The following is a 22,372-nucleotide window of genomic DNA, read 5'->3' as shown; positions in this document are numbered from 1 at the left end:
TGACCTGGTTCAGCCTAGAAGACACAAAGTGAGGCCTAGAAACTTCCAGCGACAAGATCAGTTCATTAAAGCGGTGCCCAGGCACCTTCCCTTCTCCTAAGGGGGCTGGAGAGCTGGCTCAGCAGTTAAGTGTTCTTCCAAAGGATCTGAGCTCAGGTCCCAGCACCCATGTTAGCTGGCTCACAGCTGCCTTTAATTCCAGCTCTAAGAGATCCAGTGCCCTCCATGGGTTCCCACCTGTATATCTCATATGCATACACAGAAAGATAAATCTCGCTGGTGCACTCAAAAGCACTCAAAAAGTAGAGACAGAGAGCTGGGCATGGTGGCACACACATTTAATTCCAGCATTTGAGAGGCAGAGGAAGGGGATCGCTGTGGGTTCAAGATCAACCTAGTCTACAAAGCGAGGCCAGGACAGCCAAGGCTACACAGGGAAACCCTGTCTTGAAAATCCCAAACCTCCAACAACAACAAATAGATACAGAGGATCTCCGTAAATTCTGGAGCAGCCAGACGCACAGTCTGTCTCAAACACAAATCTTAAAAAGAAAAGCTGGAAACTAGGCAGAAGGGTGGCAGAAACTTCACCTGCGGTTCCGCAATTCCTGCAGCATTGCAGTTTTCCTGCAGAGAGCCTTACTGACCCTCCCACCCACCTAGATGTGAAAGGCCAGCCCCAAGTTGGCATTCACAGTGGGTGTAATACACTGAGATCCTGCCCACTGTCCTGTATGGTCCCACCCAGGACCAAAGGCCTGTGACATTCAGAGCGACCTAGGGCCATGGGTCATGCTCTCTCATAAACCGGTCCAGCAATCAGTGGGTATACGCAGGGCTTGCTGCAGTGGTGAGTACCACCTTTCTCCTCTCAGACAGGCACACCAAAGCCTTGAAAGGGACTTTTTTCATGTCACATGTTGAGGCTGGCATAGCTCTAACAAGACCTTGTCATTGTAACTCGACTCTTCCATCACCATGACACCCGGCCCAGGGTCTGCCCTCGGGGGTGGCCCGTGTCCTGTATTCGCCTGTGTTCCCACCCCTCAGGCATCTCTAGCCTGTGGCCACCTCATCTCTTCTACCACCCTAGTTCCTTTGTCCCTGAGATTGGCAGCCCCTTTTAGGTGTTCTGAGTTGGTACCAGGGTCCTGGGTTTGAGTGTTAACTCTGCCATGGCTTGCTGTTCTGACTTCAGTTTCTTCCCTTGTCAGATGGAGAAGATAGGGCCAGTCCCAGAACACGGGCAGGACACTGTAAAGTACACTGTCCTGCCTACTTGTGGGGTAATTAGTTGCTCTGTTATTGGCAGGTTCATAGCATCAACTTGTCTCTCTCTTAAGGGACGGGTCCCCTTCGTAAGGACTCTGGCATCTTAGTTCAAAATGCTCATGGTGTCTTGGGGATGGCACAGTTGGGAAGGTACCCTCGCTCTACTTTTGAGATAGAGACCCCCCTGTACTTCTTACATAGGCTGAGAGTGGGGCTGTGTGTTTGGGGGATTGCTTCTCATTTTCTCTGTGATCTGAGGTAAGCCAACGTCCTCTCCAGGCCCAGTGCCCGACATGTTGGAGTGGATGTGGGTAACCTGGGTGAATTCTGAGGGTCTTTCTGGCTCAGATGTTGTGGGTTTGGGTGATCCCTCGCCGAGGGAAGCCATGACTGCTCTTTGGTGCCACCAGGCTTCCTGGAGAAGAACCGAGACACCCTGCATGGGGACATCATCCAGCTGGTCCACTCTTCCCGGAACAAGTTCATAAAGCAGATTTTCCAGGCCGACGTTGCCATGGTAAGGCTGCTGGACATTCCTTTGGGCAGGAGGGGACCTGGAAGCCAGGCCTGAATCCAGACCCCACCCTGAATCCTCTCCATCCATGGAGCCCCTTGAACCCCAGAGTAAGGACGGGGGGGGGGGGGCGGACAGCGCTTAGCTGGGCTCCAGAAAAGAAGGCCTGCAAGATGCCTCTGTCTGGTTCTCCTTTACTGGCCCAGGTCATGCCTGGGGTCTGAGGCTGAGAGACAGATGATGCGGGAAGGGCACAAGGAGAGACATAGGATGTGTGTGGCATATTGGCCACCCTGGGCCCTGATACAGTAGACCGCCCCTTGGGAAGTGCAGGCAGGGGTCAGTGGGAGTTTCTTGCTGGGCTGTTGTCTTTTAGTTCGTTCCTTTCTGTGTCCCTACTTCCCTGGGGAGGAGAGTAGGGAGGGGGACGTCACCATTGTCTGGTGCCGATGCAGGGGTCTAACCTGCTTGGGATGATGGCCAACCTTGACCTCTACCCGAGGCCTGCCCCGCCCTGTCTCAGTGGCTGTTTGGCTCTCTCACCCACACCACTTCCGCCTCACCTGCCTGTGGTTCCCCTTATAGTATCTCTGTGGTTATTCATCCGGCACTATCGGCCAGGCAGCGGCTTCTGTGAAGGTAAAAGCCCCAGCCAGGGGCCCAGGATGATCCTGGTGGAAGAGCCCAGCCTTACGGGGCTGACTCCAAGGGAGAGAGGGCTACTTTTTTTTTTTTTTTTTTTTTCTTTTTGGCGTGGTTGTTTTTCGTTTTTTTGTTTTTTGGTTTCTTTTGTGGAGTGGTTTTATGGAGTGGTTTTGGTTTTTGAGTTGTGTGTGCTACAGTAACCTCAGTTTCTTAGAGGGGAAACTGAGGCCTACAAGAAGCAAGTTAGAGAAAGCTCCTAAGCCCTTTCTGCCTCGCCCCATGATTGTACCTACTTCTGTGTGCATGGGCCTTAAGGACTCGGTGGGACTCTGATGACACACTTAAGTGTAGGTACAGGTGGTCTTCTGTTTTGTGGACGAGGGGCTGGGGTCCAGGAGGGGCTTCATTTAGCCTAAGGACACACCCTGGGGAGGTCAGCAGGAACAGTGGTTCTGACGCCACCTTCAGGTCTTGGCTGCCACGGTGTTTCCTATTCCAAAGGTGCTGAGGCCCTGGGCTACCGCTGCCCCACCTCCTCTCTGCTTCCCGCTCTCCTCTCTGCCCAGTGCTGACAGCCCTGTATCTGCCCCGCTCCTGGGCCCTCGCAGAGCCTGGGGATAAACCCAACACCCTGGGTGTTAAGGGGAGGAGTAAACAACAAGCCTGGCTAGATAGGGACTCTCTTCCCTCCTGTGGATGATTCTGATCCCTCTCTCTCTCTCTCTCTCTCTCTCTCTCTCTCTCTCTCTCTCTCTCTCTCTCTCTCTCTCTCTTACACACACACACACACACACACACACACACACACACACACACACACACACACAGCACATTGTTTCCTGGCTGTGATGCATACAGACACATCAGCAGTGATTGACTGTGACCTTGGACAAGTCCCTTCACTGTGCTGAGACAGGTTCCAATGCTGGTGTGACACAGCATTGTCATCTGGAATGGTCATATGGCCCTGAGCTTCCCTGGGTCAGCAGACAAGAGTCTGTGAGTGTCTGTGTGTGTGTGTGTGTGTGTGTGTGTGTGTGTGTGTGTGTGTGTGTGTGTGTGTGTGTGTGCATATGTGCATGGAGGCCAGAGGGCCTCCTCAGGAGCCATACACATTGCTTTTTAAGGCAAGGTTTCTCACTGGAACTCACCGCGTAGGTTCAGCTAGCTAACTAGCCAGTGAGTCCAGCCCTGTTCTGCTGGCTCTGTCCGTCAGCACTGGGGTTACAAGTGTACACTGCCAAACTCTTCTTTTTGTATGTGGCCTTGGGGGGCGGATTGAACTCAGTTCTTCATGCTTGCAAGGCAAGAAGTCTACCAACTGAGCTACATCCCAGTCTAAGAAAAATCTGCAAGTGCTGGAAACTTGGCTGCCCTCTTAGGGGATTTCCCCCAAGGCTACAGCTCTTCTGTCAGGGTGAAAACCCACAATTCTTTGGTGCCTACAGGAACCTAAGCCCTCTGCTTGGGCAAGACCCCAACTCCTGCACTCTGAGCCTTTGACTCTTGTGTCTGCTGCTCCAGGGCAGCTCAGGGCACCGTGTCTTGTCCTAACCCACTGTTACAGGGGCCAGTGAAGCAGATGGAGGCCATTTTTGCAGGCATGAGGTGTACCCAGAGGAACGTTTCATCCTTGTCATGGCCACCAGACAGCTGCTCACTTCTGCCTGCTCATTGGCAGACATCGGACTCCATGATGACATTTGTCCCCCCTCAGACCCTTCTTGTGCCCATTTCACCTTGGCCTTTCCTGAGCACCCACAGATGACTCAGAAATCAGGAATTCTGAGGACAGAGCTAGGCGGCTGAGCAAATCCCACACAGTCCTTCACCCACTCAGCCATGTGCACTCACTCTTTTTTTTTTTTAAAGATTTATTTATTTATTATGTATACAGTGCACATCAGATCACATTATAGATGGTTGTGAGCCACCATGTGGTTGCTGGGAATTGAACTCATGACCTCTGGAAGAGCAGTCAGTGCTCTTAACCGCTGAGCCATCTCTCCAGCCCCCGTGCACTCACTCTTGCACTCACTTGCTTGCTTACTTGCTCACTCATTCTCTCACTTGCTTGCTCACTTGCTTACTCGCTCATTCGCTCACTCGCTCACTCACTCGCTCACTCACTCACTCGCTCACTCACTCACTCGCTTCCTCACTCACTCACTTGCTCACTCACTCACTCTCTCACTTGCTTGCTCACTTGCTCACTCGCTCACTTGCTCACTCACTTGCTCACTCACTCGCTCACTCGCTCGCTCACTCACTCACTCTCTCACTTGCTCGCTCACTTGCTCACTCACTCACTTGCTCACTCACTTGCTCACTTGCTCACTCACTTGCTCACTCACTCGCTCACTCGCTCGCTCGCTCACTCACTCACTTGCTCACTCACTCACTCACTTGCTCACTCACTCTCTCACTCACTCACTCGCTCATTCATCTACACAGTCACTCATTCCATCTACAAATGCTTATCGAGTGCCCTACATATGCCACGTGTTGCCCTAAGTCCTGGCACACAGTGGTAAACAAATAGATACCAAACCTAACCCTGTTCTTAGTCTTGTGTTCCAGCAGAGGGGGGAACAGTGAGAGAGCCAGTAAATGAACGAAGCACGCTGTGTTTGTTTGTTGGTGGAAGACACATGGGGAAGGGTGGGGGTGAGGTGGTGGCAGGCCCTGTGGTTGTGCATGAGGCTCAGGACAGGCCTTACTGGGATATGGATAGGAAGCTGAAAGCACTACCCCTCCTCAAGAGGGGTGTGCACGTGCAAATATTCCAGGTGCACTCCAGGCAGACCCAGGAGGCTGGTGTGCAAACAGATAGTGGGGACCAGAAGCTACTGGAGTAGATCCTGGGCCTATGGATCCCCGTAGGGCCTTGGCTTTCCTTGAAGTGAACTGATGTCTCTGGAGGATTTTGAGTGGGGAGGAATGAGGTTGATTTTAATTCCCAGGCCCCAGCTGCTTTGTGAGTGGGGTTGTAGAGTCCCTGATGTGGGGACAAAGCAGGCAACCAGTGCAAAGGCTAAAGTGGGAGAAATGAGAGAGCTAGGCTGAGGCTGGGCCCCGCTAATGGGAACTGGACCTGAAGGTTTATCTCATATGAGGGAAGGGTCATGAGGAAGCACCTAAGGAATTAGCTTGCACAGCTAGAAGGGGACAGTCTATGTACCATGGAGGACACCAGAAAGCAGTGTAGCCATACCCCAGGGGGCCGAGGTGTTGATGTGTGTCCTGGTGCACACATAGCTGTGAGTGTACCCAGACCTGGTGACATAGCAGCAAGCAAGGCAGACCTGGCCTATCCTCATGAGACCCCAACAGAGAGGACAGAGAGAAGGAAACAGCTTCAAGATGACAGACTCTTGAAGAGTGTGTGCCCTGTTCTGTGTTCTTATTGTCCATGTCCTGTGTACATGTGCCACATAGTGGGCATGCCATGTGCATGTTACGCATGTGCATGTTACGCATGTGCATGCAGGGGTGTGTGCTGCAAGGGAGGTGTGTTGTGTGCTCTTAGTGTGTGCAAGTCATATATATGCATGAGTGCTACATAGTGTGCACTGTGTGTGGGAGCTGTGGGGGGAGTGTGTGATGCATGTAGGCTCAGAGTGTGCATGTCACATGTGTTTTATAGTATATGTTCAGCAAATGTGCTGAGTGTCTCGTTCTTACCATGTTTGTGTCATGTGTATGCATTTATCCTGGATGGTGTACATGCTGTGTGTGAATTATATGCATTGTCACATGGGGCATGTATTTTGTGAGAGGTATGTGCATGCCTGGTGCATATGCAGTATGGTGCATGCTATATGGTGCAAATGCTATGTGCGTGTTAAATATGTGCATGTGGGTGCTTCTGTCATGTATGTCATGTGTGGTGTCTGCATGCTCAGATATCACCTGTGTGTATGATGCTGTAGGGCGTGCATGTGTGTGTGGTACGTGTGTATGCTCTGTGTGTACGCTGTGGGATGTGTGCAGTAGGCGCACGTATGCTATGTGCATATGGTGTGTGTTGTGTATGCTCTGTGTTATGAGCCACATGCTCTGTATGTATGTGCTGTTGCTGAATCAAGAATTCTGTTGGGCCAGAGCAAACATCGCCCCACCCCGAGATCCCCTAAGGAAAAATTTGAATGCTCTTCAAAGGAACTTGAGATGAGAAAAAAAAAAACAACAAAAAACAAAAAACAAACAAACAAACAAACAAAAAAAAAACCACTTCGTGTTTTGGAACCAAAGACATTTGCTTTCCTGCAGAACTCATTGGACGCTATGGCATATCATCTGGATTTACCTCCCACGTACCCCAAACATGTGCTTCTGCACCCCAGAGTTTAAAGTAGTTATTTTATTTTTTAATTTTATTTGTGTGCCTGAGTGACTAGAAATGAGCCACATGCACGCAGGACTCCTCAGAGGGCAGCACAGGGCGTCGGGTCCCTTGCACTGGAGTTACAGGTTGTTGTGAACAGTCCTGTGAGTACTGAGAACCTGAGCCCTCTGCAAGCACGCTGTCTGTTGAGGCGCCTCTCCAGCCCCCTGCACGACATAGTTTTGATGCTAAAGGACACGATTGGATTATTCCTCTAAAAATAGTAATGTTAAAACAAAGTCAAGTTTACTAAAGAGTTCTCTCTCTCTCTCTCTCTCTCTCTCTCACACACACACACACACACACACACACACACACCAGCCAGGAAAACAATTCTGTGTTCTCTCTAATCTGTGTCCTGCAATGTTCCAGAAGGTTCATTTCCTGTTTGCTTGACCTCGGTCTTCCCTCGTCCCCTTTCTCCCTGTTATTTTACAATGTTCTGAGAGGATGCCATATAGGCAGGGGGTGTAGAGAGCCTCAGTGGCTCATCAGGATCTGGGAGCAAAGCGACCTGGCCCTGCAGGAGGATTATCCAGGCTGCTCACACTGCCCCCTACCCCCACCCCACCGGCTAATCCTACAAGCAGAGCAGGAGAGGTCATGGGCTCTTTGTGCAGCCCTCCAAGACTCCTCCAGGGTGGAGTGACCACCCCAGGTGGCTGCTTGGATGGCGACAGTGGAGACTCAGCACCCCTGTCACTAAGATGGCCCCGGCATCCTGAGGACACCAAGGCTGAACCCCTCATTTACAGAGGGAGGGACTAGGTCTCAGAGAGAGACCGATCCTGGCCCAGAGTCTCCCAGCTGATGGTGGGAGGGGCCTGGAGGGACACTATTGGAGGTTCTAGGAAGCTCCCTGGAGTGCGTGTCTGAGGTCTGAGCTCCAGCCCAGGCCAGGGGTGTCACAGGAAATCCCCAACTGCCCATATGCTCAGGCTCTGACTGACCTTGGTGGCTTTCCCTGGTGCTTCTCTCCCTCCTGGCCAGCTGCTGGAGGGTGGGAGGGAGAAGGCGTGGCCCCTCCCATCACTGTCTGTCTGTCCCCTGCTACAGGGTGCTGAGACCAGGAAGCGCTCGCCTACACTCAGCAGCCAGTTCAAGCGGTCGCTGGAGCTGCTGATGCGCACACTGGGCGCCTGCCAGCCTTTCTTCGTGCGTTGTATCAAACCCAATGAGTTCAAGAAGCCCATGGTGAGCCTCGGAGGGGACGTGGCGGGGGGAGGTAGAGGGGGCACGAGATGGGTGGGACCGGTGGGCAACGCAAGGTGTTGTTCTCTCAGGGGACTAGAAGGCTTACCAAGTTGCTGGAGGCACAGGGGCTCCAAAGTCACCCTGACTTCGCTGCCTCCCAGCTGAGTGGCTGTGCCTAAAGTCAACACTGCCCTGTGCATCAGTTTCCTTGAGAATGAAAATCGGAGCCACCTCTTCCCCAGAGACCATGCCTCCAGATTGCAGGGTGCCTATTAAGTGCTTAGCAAAGAACAGTGTGGCTCATGCTGGGGCCCCTCTTTTGAAAGCCTCCCTCCCCCCCCCCCAGTTCAATGCCCACCTCCTTTAGGAAGTCCTTCTGGACTCCTTGCCTGGAGGTCCTTTTTCTTGACTCTTAGTGACAGCATTTGTTAGCCTTTCTTGCCTATGAGGAAGTGACAGTCCTTCAAGAATTAGAGTTGTCACATGCTGCTCGGGGCTATTAAGGGGCTCAGGTCCCCGCAGGCTGCCTAGCTGCTAGCTCCCTACTTCTGGTGCAGGCCCTGAGAGCTGTTTATCCAGAGGAGAGAAGGCATCCAGGGGAAGCTGAGTGTGGGGTTTAGGGAGGGAGGGAAGGCTGGGGAAAGTGACCCAGAGGGAGAGGAAATGGGCTGCGGAAGCCGACCTTCCGCACACAGTTGTCCCTGCCAGGAAATCATTTCCCAGAGTGGGTGAGTCTTGTCCTTTTCAGACCTCAGGTCCCCCTGTGCAGGGTGACAGGGCTGGGCACTCGCTCCCTCTGGGACCTTTTTCCCAGCCCGGGGCCTTTCAGTGTCTTAGCCTCCTTACCTGCCTCTCTGCCTCCCACTTAGCCCTGCCCCCACCCGCTCACCCTTTCACGACACTGGCAATGTCATTTGTGTTCTTCTTTTGAGATAAGGTCTTGCTATGTAGCCCTACCTGGCCTACACCTTACTATACAGATCAGCTCACAGACACCCAGCTGCCTCTACCTCCTGACTGCTGGGATCAAAGGAATGCCCCATCAAGCCCGGCATGGCATTATTCTTAAAGTAAATTCTGCTCCACATCTCATGGCTGCAAACCTTCCCCGGATCCTGCCACCCATGGGCAAGGCCCAGACTCCTAGCCTGGCCTTAGAAGGCCCCTGTGCCCGCTTTCTGCATTTTCTTTTTATCTGACAAGTGTAGTCCTGTCTGGAGGGATCACATTGGCTACAGTGTGTCAATTAGAAGGATGTACCTCTTTTTTAAGGAGAGTTGTTTAAATAGCCTTGGGTCAGCGATGGAGGCCGTGTGAAGGGCAGCCTGGGGCTGTGCCGAGTACCTACCTTCTGGCAGCCTTCACTGTGCCCTGGCCTGGGCTTTTCAGCCCCCTCCATGTTCCCTCCAGCAGGCCTTGCGCTTTTAACTTTCCACCCTTCCCCACATGTTCACTCTCCACCGGCCTTGGAAGAACCTTCCTTCAATTTCCGTGAAGCCTCTTGTGTCTCCCAAGGGATACGGGCCTATGTCTTCTCTGTGATCTGATCCTATAGCCCATGGCTGCCTCACCTGCAGGCCCTCTGTCTGTGCCAGTCAAACACAGGGCAGGGCCTGCTTCCCCCCCCCCCCCCCCCCCGCAGTGGCCTTGCCCTGAAGCCTCTGGTTCTGGCCTGGCAGCTCTTCGACCGGCACCTGTGTGTGCGCCAGCTACGATATTCGGGCATGATGGAAACGATCCGCATCCGCCGTGCGGGCTACCCCATTCGCTACAGCTTTGTGGAGTTTGTGGAGCGCTACCGTGTGCTGCTACCTGGAGTGAAGCCAGCATACAAGCAGGTACAAAGCCAGGTACACCAGCAGCGGGGAGGATCCCAGTATGGTTTGTGACAATGACCGGAGCTTGGCATCTACTTGGCCACATCAGGTACTGCTGTGAAGATAGGGCAGGACAGAAGGGCACATTTGAAGCTGCCATGGTGGCTGTCATCTAGTTGGCTTGAAGAGAAAGCAGATAGTCGCCAAAGGCAGGGCCAGGCTGGGTCAGTCACACAGCCAGACGGGGACAGACCTGCCTCCCAATCTCAAGGACACTTGGGAGCTTTTCTGTGTCTTCAATACCCTATTCTTCCACTCAGGGCGACCTCCGAGGGACATGCCAGCGTATGGCCGAGGCTGTGCTGGGCACACATGATGACTGGCAGATTGGCAAAACCAAGATCTTTCTGAAGGTGAGTGCAGTCTGTCCTGGCTGCCACAGCTCGGCCATATCCAGCGGCCTCCCTGCAATGGGATGTTTCTGAGGGAGTTACATAGTGTGTGTGTGTGTGTGTGTGTATGTGTGTGTGTGCACGTGGACATTAGAGATAACTGATGGGGCCAGGCGCTGACCCCAGGTTAGAGCTAAATGACCAAAAATGGTTTGCATTGTCAGATCCATGCCAGGGACTCAGACCCTATAGGGCCTGGGCTTCTCAACCCGGGGGTTTAGGCAAGTTGCCGAGTGATTTCTGCCTTCACTTCTGTCTGTGACAGGCTGGGCCTGGGATGGTCAGGAGTAGACCCCAGACCCCTTCTTGTGGTTTCCTGCAGGCAGTGTCGTGAGGGTCAACTGTGTACTATTGTCTATGGTTCTATCTGAGTATCCAGCTGGAGTTCCTGGCTCCCACAGCCTTCTAAGAAATAGTAGGCAGGAGCAAGAAGCTGGGCCCTGGGCAGTCATGGCCTGGAGAGCACACTGCTAGGGACAGTGTGGCCTTCCTCATTTCCATTTCCTCTGTTCTGGTTCTGGTGACAGAGCAGGGCCCCTCCTCTGTGGGGGCAGGGCTGAACGAAGGCGAGCTGGGAGAAGAAAGGGGGAGGAAGCAGCCTTTAGGGGGTCTGATTGAGGGGGGTCTGTCTAACTCCTCTCGTGTGGGCTTTCAGTCGGCCCCTGCACCTCCTATGCCCTCGTTTCTGCTTTGTGATATATGTCTGTATGTTCCTTGACTGCTGGCTGGACAGTGAGTTGTGTGTGCCAGGCCTCCCGATGTCCTCCTACTAGTGGCGTCGGGTAGAAAGTCTTGTGCCCAAGAAGTAAGGGACTGAAGTCAGGCTGAGTGATGCAGGAAACGTGGGACGGTCAAGTGCCAGGCATGTGTTGGCAGAGACAACAGACAGCATCGCGGTGGTATCTAGCACCAGAAGACTCATAGGGGCACCATGCCCTCATGCTCACACATCTGTGCTTTTTAGGAATCTCACATGTCCCGGTGCCATCCATCCGTTCATCCATCCACCCATCAGCTCGTTCATCTGTTCACTGAGAAGGCCAAGGCTGAGCTTTTGAGTGTCTGATTATTAGATAGGTTTTACCTTCCCCTAGTGAGACTCAAAGGCCAGCCTTCCAGTCAGGCACACACCTGCCTGGTCTCCTGTAGCACTGTGCCTCCCCATGGGATGTCCCATCTACATATGTACTGCATGAACCAGTGAAGTTTCAAGCATCATCTAACCAGCTGGAGGACTGGGGTCTGGGAGTCGGGGCCGGGGGGGGGGGAGAAGGCGGAGGATCCTGGTGGGACATGGAGTGGTATTGAGTGTCAGGGTGACACATATGCTGTGGGGTAGGTGTGGAAGGTCGTAGGAAGGTTGTCCAACGGCGTGTGAAGGAGAGGGCCAGAGGAGGATGGATGGGCACCAGGAGACTCCTGATAAAGAGTTTGGTACCAAGATATAGAGAGAAAAATAGCAGAGTCCAGGGCTGAAATGATGATGGGAGGAACCAGGATGTGACATTATTGAGTCTGCTCCCCAGTATAGTGAAATGAGGTGCCTCTACCTCCTCTGGTTCCTCCCCCTGTCCCCAGGCCTCTGGGGTATACCCACAGTCTCTCATGGCACTAGGAGGTCACTGCACAGGCCCCCCAGCAGGGCTGGGAGCCTGACATGCACATAGAGTTGTGACAGCACATAAGGCTGAGTTATGAAGGAAGATAGTTCTGCCTGGACTGAGGAGTTGGTCCTGGGGGGACACTGCTCAGGAGCTCTGTCTTTCAGGACCACCATGACATGTTGCTGGAGGTGGAGCGGGACAAAGCCATCACAGACAGAGTCATCCTCCTCCAGAAGGTCATCCGGGGCTTCAAAGACAGGTAGGTCTGTGTCAACAACTTCTGCTCCCTCAGCACCCCAGACTGAGAGCCTCCGCTCCCCACCTCTGCTTGCCTTACCTCGGCTCTCCACATGCACACCAGGAATGAGCATGCATACCCGTGGTGCACACATGGAAATCACCACACACGTGTGTGGTGTGCACACATGATCACAAAGTCATGGAGGAACATGGGTACAGACCACACAGCAGTTTGCCCTTCCCACACACGTGGAGACAAGAGATATGTCCACCGACATCCTGCTCACCTAGGCAGGCCTGGAGATTTGATAAGCTACAAGGGAGTAAGCTCATATTCTACACTGAGGACACGCATACATCGGTGGTGGTCCACACATGGGCAAGGCCAGCTCTAGAGTATCATTCGGGTACCACAGAAACCCACAATCTGCCTTGTTTGCAGTTCATTTGTCCCTCCCTCTTTTCCTCCCTCTGTCTCCTCATCACCTGAGCATCAGCCAGCCTCTTCCTCCCAACCTGCTCCTCCTCCAGTTCTCTCTGCAGCCATCCGTCCTCCTCCGATCAGCTCTCAGCCTTGTTTCTCCATGCACAAGCGAGTGAGCATGCAGGTCCTGGAGTTCTGCCAGGACCTGGCCACCCTTCCCCTCCTGTGTTTTCTTACTCTCAGCTGTTGCTGTGTGGTCTCTGTCCCCATCAAGCCAGAGGCGACTGTGGGTTTTAAGAAACAGCCTACTGGGTGCAAGAGAGCAGCACCGGGTTCTTTAGAGGCAGGCAGTGACAGAGACTCTGGTTCTAGTCTCCCAGGTCTCAGCTTCCTCACGTACAAAGTGAGAGAGTCAGACAATTTAAAGGGCTCCCTATTTCACGTCATTTCACCCCTGATTTGGTCGCTCATGCACTCACTCAACCTGCCTTCAAAGGTCTCCTGTGATGAGCCTGCCAGGCAGGACAGACAGACACAGGCCTTACTCCTCATTCCTTCCAGATGGTGGCGCCGTGTGTTGTACGGAGAGCTCCTATTCCTTGCCCAAGATCTCAGGCCAGGGGCCCAATGTACTGCCCAGGCCACCAGCTCTCCGCTTTGAAGCCACCAATCTCTATCTCCCTTTCAGGTCCAACTTCCTGAAATTGAAGAATGCTGCCACACTGATCCAGAGACATTGGAGGGGCCACTACTGTAGAAGGAACTATGAGCTGGTGAGTCCCCCCCTCCCACGCCCTACCCCTGACGCTGCTAGCCAGGCCATGGAAGCAGGCTGTGTTTCGTTGGCAGCAAGACTTAACCAGCATCTGAGGATGCCCCAGCCAGCCTTACCTTACCTTCAGTCAAGCCCTGGCCTACCTCTGGTGGTTCTCCCGTGTTTTGTGGGCTTTTCTCTCGTGTTTTGGTGAGCCAAAGCATATAAGACTGAGATCTTGGAAGGAGCCAGGAGAGGCCTGGTCACATGCAACTCAGTAGAACACCTGGCTGTGCCCTGGACTTGGGTTAGGGAGGTGGGGGAAAAAAGGAAGGGACACCAGTTAGTTCCTGGAAGGAGGCAGGGCTCTCTGTGGGGGGCCCTGTTTGAGTGACATGAATGGTATCTTTGTGGGTCCAGTCTGATGGAGGTTTGTGCCCTGGATGTTGCTCCTGGCTTCACCTATCTGGGCGGGAGCTCAGGTCTGAGCATGGCTTGCTGTCCTTGCAGATGCGTCTTGGCTTCCTGCGGTTGCAGGCCCTGCACCGCTCCCGGAAGCTGCACCAGCAGTACCGCCTGGCCAGACAGCGCATAATTGAGTTCCAGGCCCGCTGCCGTGCCTACCTGGTGCGCAAGGCTTTCCGCCACCGCCTCTGGGCTGTGATCACTGTGCAGGCGTATGCCCGAGGCATGATCGCCCGCAGGCTACACCGGCGCCTCCGGGCCGAGGTGAGGGGGGTTTCTGAGCCCCAAGAGTGGATGGCTTCTAAGTGTGTGCTACCTGTCTCAGGTGTCTCCCCACCCCTTTCCTGGTGACTGCTGAGGAAGCCAAAGCCAGAAGTGACACTTTTGACTCTGCCTCCTCTTAAGACAGACCAAAGACTGAGGCCCTGGTCCCTCGTGAATTTTAAGGAGACAGGCACATCTGGTCTGGCTCTGGGATCCAATGAGCTCCCATCCATGTGTGTCCTGGGGACCAACTCAATCACCTTTTAATTTTTTGTGTGTGGCAAACTCACCCTCCATTTCAGAGCTTGGGGGTGATGGCAGTGGGGTGAGACAGAGCTGTGACAAGGGCTATACATGTTTCCATGGCCACATGGCTTCCCTTTCCTCAGTACCGGCGGCGCCTCGAGGCTGAGAAGATGCGGCTGGCAGAGGAGGAGAAGCTCAGAAAGGAAATGAGTGCCAAGAAAGCCAAGGAGGAGGCAGAACGCAAGCATCAGGTCAGCGAGGACCTCCACGGCTCCCCTGGGTAGCTGCTCTGCAGTCTGCCTCCACGACTTTTCTCCATCGCTGCCTGCGTGTCACCTGGCCCTGCCATCTTCCTCCCTCATCCTAGCAGAGACTTCTTCCTAGTGCCCTCAGCACACAGCAGCTGAACTCTAGCCTGGGGTTTGGCCTATGACTGGAGCCAGAGGGCTGCGTCCACAGCACTTTCCTGGTTAGGGGGTGACACCCAGAACAAAAGCCTGACCAGGGAGTGACCAGGGTCATGCTGCCCGACACAGGCCTGTCAGCCACATGTGCCACCAAACACTGAAGTGTAGCTTATCTAAAAGCCACAGCTAAATTGTGAGGTGCACACAATATTGTTATTTTACCTTTTAAACATGGTTCATGTTAATCTTTTGGTCAACTCTAGTACAGTTCCCACCTAGCTCCACGGCCCAGGACTTGATGGTGTCTGTGGCCTGAAAACAGGGGAGGGCCTGGAGGCAGGGGTGAGCCAGGAAAGGAGAATGCTAGAGGAGGTGCCCTCCTGTGGTCCAGGGGTGCTGGACATCTGTCTGACCCACGTGAGGGCTATGAGCTCAGTCAGCCCTCCCCTCTGTCAGAACCCTAGTGGAGTTGGGGCTGCTGCTGCTGCTGCTGCTGCTGCTGCTGCTGCTGCTGCTGCTGCTGCTGCTGCTGCTGGTACTCTCTCTCTTGGGCCCCCTGAGGACAGCTGCTCTCTGAGGCTATGTTTCTGGGTGCTGACTTACTTCCCCAGCATCTCCCCAACTTTAGGAGCGCCTGGCCCAGCTGGCCCGCGAGGATGCAGAGCGGGAGCTGAAGGAGAAGGAGGAGGCTCGGAGGAAGAAGGAGTTCCTGGAGCAGATGGAGAAGGCCCGCCATGAGCCCATCAACCATTCGGATATGGTGGACAAGATGTTTGGCTTCCTGGGGACTTCGGGTGGCCTGCCAGGCCAGGAGGGCCAGGCACCAAGTGGTTTTGAGGTAACAGAACTTTGGGTCAGGACTTCCTGAGGCACCCCTCTCTCCCCTCACATCCTTTGCCCTCTAGTTAGAAGGCAGTGGTGACAAAGTGGGTGAAGGACTAGGGGTCTCAGATCCCACCTAGCCTCTGCCTGTCACATGGCCTTGGACCATTTGCTGTCCCGCCCTAGAACCATTCCCAAATTTTTTACCCGTTGTCTTTGAGGCTCCCCTGTGTTCTGGGCTCTGTTTGGACAGTGGAAAGAAGCAGCAGAGGCCTTGCCCGCTGATAGGAGGGGCTGACTCTGCAAGAGATGGAGTGGGGACAGCAGCCAGTGCTACCTCCATTCTGGTCCTGTTGGCTACAGGGCCCGGCCTAACAGTTGGGGTACAACCTCTCTGTGTTCGTCAGGACCTGGAGCGAGGGCGGAGGGAGATGGTGGAAGAGGATGTGGATGCAGCCCTGCCCCTGCCTGACGAGGATGAGGAGGACCTCTCTGAGTACAAATTCGCCAAATTTGCTGCCACCTACTTCCAGGGCACGACCACACACTCCTACACACGGAGGCCTCTCAAGCAGCCCCTGCTCTACCACGATGATGAGGGGGACCAGCTGGTGAGGCTGCCTGAGGCCTGGTCACGGCTCGTGCGCCTGGGCTGGGATTGGTGGATGCTGTCCTTGGTGGTAGCCAAGGTCTGACCTTTAGCCTAGCACCTGGCCTAGGGTCAGACTACACTGCAGGTGGCTCTCTCTCTCTCTCTCCAACTTTCTCTCCTCCAAGCACAGGCTCTTCCTACGACTTAGGCGAGGTCCTTTTTCCTCTCTGGCTTTCTTACATGTGTGCTCCATCCCCAGGCGGCACTGGCTGTGTGGATCACCATCCTCCGCTTCATGGGGGACCTCCCAGAGCCCAAGTACCACACAGCCATGAGTGATGGCAGTGAGAAGATCCCCGTGATGACGAAGATCTACGGGACCCTAGGCAAGAGGACATACAAGAGGGAGCTGCAGGCCCTGCAGGGGGAGGGCGAGGTAAGGCCGAGGTGTCCTAGCTGCCAGCTGTCTTAGCCTAGCGGGGGTGGTATCAGCATGCCAGCCTCCGACAACCTGGAGAAAGAATCCTATGATCTCTGTCCTGTCTCTGCCTCATCCTTGACCCCACCCCTTCCATTCTCTGTCTATCCCCGGGGATAATGTGTCATCATTTGCCTACTGTAAAGTGCTCTTCATACCTGAGGGGCTGGCCACATGGCAGAGCGGACAGACTTTGTCATGGGAGCCACTGCTAGTGACAACTCCCTGGAAGACCTCAGACAGTGACTGTGATTTTCTGAGTCTCAGTGAAAGCGAGGGTAGAGTGGCCTCATGGCCTGCACCTCATGAGCATACATGTACAAATGACACAGACACCCCCACAGCCCCGCTGTCCACAGCTGTCATCCGTGCTTCTGTTACGTAGGCCCAGCTCCCCGAGGGGCAGAAGAAGACCAGTGTGAGACACAAGTTGGTGCACTTGACCCTGAAGAAGAAGTCCAAACTCACCGAAGAGGCAAGGACAGACCCCAGGGCCTGGTGGCCCTTCAGAGGTTCCTTAGGCAGCCAGGCTGCGGCACAGCTGACCTGGGGGCCCTGGGAGTGGGAGCAGAAGGAATGGATGTCACCTCTCTCTTCTGCAGCATAGCATTGAAGCAACCATCGGATAGGAGTGCATGGAAATGCTTGGGGTGGGAGCTTCCCAGGGCAGGGGAAAGAATGGGGAGGGGCCGAGCACACACCTGAAAAGGAGGGTACTTCTTGCTGCTGCATATACCCTGCATTTTGTCCCAGGACCTCTCAGCCTGCGAGCCGACTTCTTCTTGAGTCCTGGCACTGCCATTCATTAATCCATCCCTCACCTTCTGAGGCTACCAAGGCCTTGGTCCCCAGGGCTATCTAGGCTGGTGGCTTCAGTTGATATGAGGACCGTGCATGGCTGTCTCTGTCTATGATGGAGTCTCTCTTACTATATCCGAGTGCATTGTGCAGCTGCTCCTGTGGCTGTGTGAGGCCAGAAGAGAGACGCACATCTACTGAGAACTAGATCTGAGGGTGGCCACGTCAGGGACAAGGGCCTTGGTAACCAGGTGGTTGTGACCCGGGATGTACTGTGGTGCTGTGGATGTGAGATGGTGGTCTCACTCAGAGTCAGGCATGGGGCATATCCTGGATGAAAGGGTTTCCCTGGGGGGTGGGACTGAGGTGCAGAGGGCCGAGGAGGCCACGGAGGACTTAGCCTTGTAGCAGATAGCATCAGGCTGGTGGCCTGAGCCTTGTGGTCTAGTTATTAGTCTTTAGGGATGGAGTACCGACACGCTGAGGGGCTGTTCGTGCATCCACCTGCTCCTGTGGGGTGCCTGGCAGGGACAGCACTGCAGCCTCACCTGTTTGGCTCAAGCCCGCCTTCTTGGCCTAGGTGACCAAGAGGCTGCACGATGGGGAGTCCACGGTGCAGGGGAACAGCATGCTGGAGGATCGGCCCACCTCGAATCTGGAGAAGCTGCACTTCATCATCGGCAATGGCATCCTGCGGCCTGCTCTGCGGTCAGTGTCCGAGGGGCAGTGGGATGCCATAGCCAGGCACCTCCAGGCAGGGACTAGGTGGGCATGGTCTCAAGGTAGCTGGTAGTGGCTCTGACTCATTAGCCACAGATTAAGCAAGTGTTTAGCTGTGTTGCTAGCTAGTCATGTGATCCTAACCTATGTCCTTCACCTTTCTGTGCCTCATCTGGAGAGGTGGAATGAGATTAGTGCCCACAGGCCAGGTGTAGTCGTGCATAACTTTAATCTCAGCACTTGGAGAGGCATGGGCAGGCAGATCTCTGTGAGTTTGAGGCCAGTGTGGTCTACAAAGCAAGTCCAGGACAGCCAGGGTTATTGCACAGAGAAATCCTGTCTTGACAAACCAAATGTGTGTGTGTGTGTGTGTGTGTGTGTGTGTGTGTGTGTGTATGTGTGTATGTATGTGTGTGTGTGTGTATGTATGTATGTATGTATGTATGTATGTATGTATGTATGTATGTATGTCTTACACATCTGAGGCTTGAGGGAATGCAGGGCTGTGAGAGTGAATGAGTGAGCAGTCTCCGTAACTAGTAGCTATGTTATCATGGTCACACCTGAGCTTTCTGCTTTAACCCCATTGCTGCTGGCTCACCTTCAGCGCAGCTGGCCCAGGCCAGTGGCAAGGTTACTGTGGGTCTCCTGCCTAGAGACCCTTCTAGGGTTCCCATCCCTGGGTCAAGAGAAGCCCCCCCCCCCCCCCGCCACTGATGCCCTGGGTGTTGGCAAGTTGGTGCAAAGACTCCGGAGTCATCAATACAATCAGGCAGTTAACCCAGCCAGATGTGAGCTTTCTACCACTCTTTAAAGCCAGTTAACACCCCACTTGAACAAGAAGCTACCCAGGGCCACCAGGAGGGAACAGTGGCCACCTGGTTGTCTCTCTGCCACACCTGATGTAGACTATTCAGAAGTCTTGTGCCAGGGGTCCCAGGCCAAAGAAGGCTGAGGAGTGGGCTCCTGGGGGGATCACAGATGACCTCTCCTCCCTTGCTTAGCCTTCTGCCTGTTGGCTGAGTGGGGCCAGAGACTCCAGCACACAGTTCCCACTGGTCTGTGGCAAGACGGGACCTGGATGAGCCATGCCAGCTTCACTTACAGGAATGAGTGTTGCTCTGAGGATATTTAAAATGGCCCTTGTTTTATGAAATGACTCGGGCCATGGATGAGATAGCACCTTGAAATTGTGTTGGTTTGTGACAACCCTGCCTCCTCCTTGGCGCGGCCCTCAGAGAAGAGGAGCAGCGAATGGCCCCTGGTGGTCACCACATCACTCCGTGCTGCGTGTGTACTGGAAAGATGTGTGCTCACTGGCCCCTGAGACACTCCCATGTGCCTGGCTTACTTCTGGCATGTCAGTCACTGTTATAAAAACTGTCCCTGACTGTGGGGTCCCCAGGTCAGGCTACATCATTGGCCGGGGCTAGGCAAACCCAGGCTGGTACCCTTGAACTTGTATTAGGATACAGGTCACTTTGTGGGTTGTAGACACTAACAGGAGCTTTTGCCTTATTCCTGGAGACCCTGCAAATCTAAAGCAAGAACTCTATGCTCAGCTTCTTCACCCAGCCCATCTCTGTCTCCTGGCAAACTTTGGGCAGATGGACTGGTCAGACAGAGCAGCTGTGGTGTGTGTGGGGGGGGTGGTGGTGGTGGTGGCGGTGACTGGGTGTCACTCTGAGGTATTGTCCCCACCCAGGGACGAGATTTACTGCCAGATCAGCAAGCAGCTCACGCACAACCCATCCAAGAGCAGCTATGCCAGGGGCTGGATCCTCGTATCTCTCTGTGTGGGCTGCTTTGCCCCCTCCGAGAAGTTTGTTAAGGTATGGGGGGCTGGAGGGGGAGAAAGGGTACAGGGCCCCCCTATGCTGGGACACAGCGTGTATGTGGTGTGCGCTCTCTAATGGCCCATATTCCTCATGTGGGATTCTAGGAGTTCTGGAATCCCACGTCCCATTGTGGAGACAGAGCTCCTTCCAGGTCCTTGAAGGTCTCGCACCTGCCCAGTCAGCCTTTTCCTCCAGGGTCCCCCTTGCCCAGGCAGTCAGCACTTGGCTCTGTCAGTCCCATTCTGCAGAGCTCAAGTGTGACGCGGATGTGTCCTGAGCACCCTGAACACATCTTGGGACAGGCACTTCAATAGCACTCTATGCCTGGCTCTGAGTACTAGCTGGTGCCATGAGGGTGGGAGCTTGGAGAGGCTCCAAGCTGCTGCAGTGGCTAGGGTAGAGACCGCCTCACTGAGTCCCCTCTCTGCAGTACCTACGGAACTTCATCCATGGGGGCCCACCTGGCTACGCCCCATACTGTGAGGAGCGCCTGAGGAGGACCTTTGTCAACGGAACTCGGACACAGCCACCCAGCTGGCTGGAGCTGCAGGTTGGCAAGGCCCACATGACATACATGCGGGCACATGCTCCCTAGTGTCCCAGAAGCATCCCTTCGTGTGGGACTGTAGGGCTCCTTGAGTTCTGGCATCTGAGCCCCAAATCCACTCCGCACACCCAAATATGAAAGCCTCAAACTGTCATTTACCCTTTCCGCCTGTCTTATGCCCATGGAACTGAGTCAAGGCCACACTCCTGCAATGCTGTCTTTCTAGCCTTAGGTCCCCGGCACAAGACATTTAAATGTCCCCTCAGGGTAGACACCTGTGACAGATCCAGGTGGTGTCCCAGTGGGATGCTGGTGGTCCGAGGGTCAGCTCCAGCCCAATAGGCAGCCAGAGCATAGAGAGACCAAAGACCCTCTCGATCACTTTCAGGCCACCAAGTCCAAGAAGCCCATCATGTTGCCCGTGACCTTCATGGACGGGACCACAAAGACCCTGCTAACGGACTCAGCCACCACGGCCAAGGAGCTGTGCAATGCTCTGGCTGACAAGATCTCACTCAAGGACCGCTTTGGGTTCTCCCTCTACATTGCCCTGTTTGATAAGGTACGGTGGCCCAAGCCCAGCCCAGTACAATGCTGCCACCTGCTGGCTCAGGTGTTCATGTCTGAATCCTTTAAACCAGAACCAGAGCTGCCAGATTTGGGGGAATGGTGTCAAGCTCTTCGGGCATCTGTGTACCCCACAGTCAGCAGTCCAGAGCTTGCTCCAAATGGGTGCCTAGGAGGAGGCCCATCTCTTGCCATTGAGAAAGGAGAAAGATTGGGGGCTCCAGCGGGTCAGAGAGCAGGCAATTCTGTTTCCCAGGGTCACATCCCCTGCTGTCATATATAGGGGTCTGATCAGGGCCCTTTCCACATCTTTTCCAGCTGAGTGAGCTCCCTGGCTTGGACCCACAGTCTTTTTCTTCTGAGTTATGCCTGGAACTTTGCCACTGGGCGGACCCAGGGACAAGACCCTGGGCTTGGGCACAGTTTGCCTGCGTTTCCCCTCACTAATTGGCTCTTCTAGTAATGGCTTGCTTTACAATATTGCTTGCTCTGAGAATAAAGGTCTTCCATGTACACAGGCCCACTACTGAGCCTTGGGAAGCAGTCACTGTGCAAGCTACAAGCCGGCTCAGAGCCTGTGCCTGAGATCAGCATCCCAGGGGACCCAGGACACATTCTTGCCTCCTCTGGGCCTTGGGCCTCTATCTATACCCATGCCTTTGACACAGTGGACCCCGAGCCTGCCTATCCTTCCACTGTGCCATCTCTCCTCTGCTCACAGGTGTCCTCCCTGGGCAGTGGCAGTGACCACGTCATGGATGCGATCTCCCAGTGTGAGCAGTACGCCAAGGAGCAGGGTGCACAGGAGCGCAACGCCCCGTGGAGGCTCTTCTTTAGAAAAGAGGTCTTCACACCCTGGCACAACCCCTCCGAGGACAACGTGGCCACTAACCTCATCTACCAGCAGGTGGTGCGAGGAGTCAAGTTTGGGGAGTACAGGTGTGAGAAGGTAAGTGAGGTGCCTGGGCCACAAGATGCCACGGCTGCCCATGTGCTATGCCTGGGCTAAGGGCTATTGTCAGCTGGTGCCGAGACTGGCCTGATGGCAGTTGGGTGTTTCCTGGGTTCTTTGTGGATTCAATGCTCCGGAACCTCACAGGAGCCGTGTGGAGCAGATGCTTAGGAAGCTATCCTGGCTCCCTACTGGGAGGGGTCCACGCAGTCTGCAGTGCACGTGCGTGATGCATGTGCTCTCAGATGGGCATGTTTGTGGTGCGGTTCTTATTCTAGGGAGTTCTCTAAAGGGACTGTCTTACCATCCAGACCACGGTTTGCAGGTGTGCTTCAGTTTCTCTCCTTCTCGGGGCAGAACTGAGAGCCTTGTT

At 54.4% G+C, this 22,372-nt stretch overlaps 1 protein-coding gene across 1 annotated transcript in view; it reads left to right on the top strand.

The window, feature by feature from the left end:
- Positions 1-22,372, top strand: part of Myo7a (myosin VIIA) — a 61,652-nt gene that overhangs the window by 19,919 nt on the left and 19,361 nt on the right. Inside the window, exons 15-31 of the mRNA XM_051148986.1 lie at positions 1,683-1,789; positions 7,875-8,012; positions 9,692-9,850; positions 10,150-10,242; positions 12,050-12,144; positions 13,238-13,322; positions 13,814-14,032; positions 14,422-14,529; positions 15,314-15,523; positions 15,915-16,118; positions 16,359-16,535; positions 16,963-17,052; positions 17,956-18,083; positions 19,801-19,927; positions 20,364-20,483; positions 20,869-21,042; positions 21,769-21,996. Coding sequence (XP_051004943.1) covers positions 1,683-1,789; positions 7,875-8,012; positions 9,692-9,850; positions 10,150-10,242; positions 12,050-12,144; positions 13,238-13,322; positions 13,814-14,032; positions 14,422-14,529; positions 15,314-15,523; positions 15,915-16,118; positions 16,359-16,535; positions 16,963-17,052; positions 17,956-18,083; positions 19,801-19,927; positions 20,364-20,483; positions 20,869-21,042; positions 21,769-21,996 — 2,462 coding nt within the window. The remainder of the gene's footprint in view (positions 1-1,682; positions 1,790-7,874; positions 8,013-9,691; positions 9,851-10,149; positions 10,243-12,049; positions 12,145-13,237; positions 13,323-13,813; positions 14,033-14,421; positions 14,530-15,313; positions 15,524-15,914; positions 16,119-16,358; positions 16,536-16,962; positions 17,053-17,955; positions 18,084-19,800; positions 19,928-20,363; positions 20,484-20,868; positions 21,043-21,768; positions 21,997-22,372) is intronic.

Source organism: Acomys russatus, chromosome 7, assembly GCF_903995435.1.
Source record: "Acomys russatus chromosome 7, mAcoRus1.1, whole genome shotgun sequence".
NCBI classification, from domain to species: domain Eukaryota; kingdom Metazoa; phylum Chordata; class Mammalia; order Rodentia; family Muridae; genus Acomys; species Acomys russatus.
This window is presented reverse-complemented; position numbering and strand designations above follow the sequence as displayed.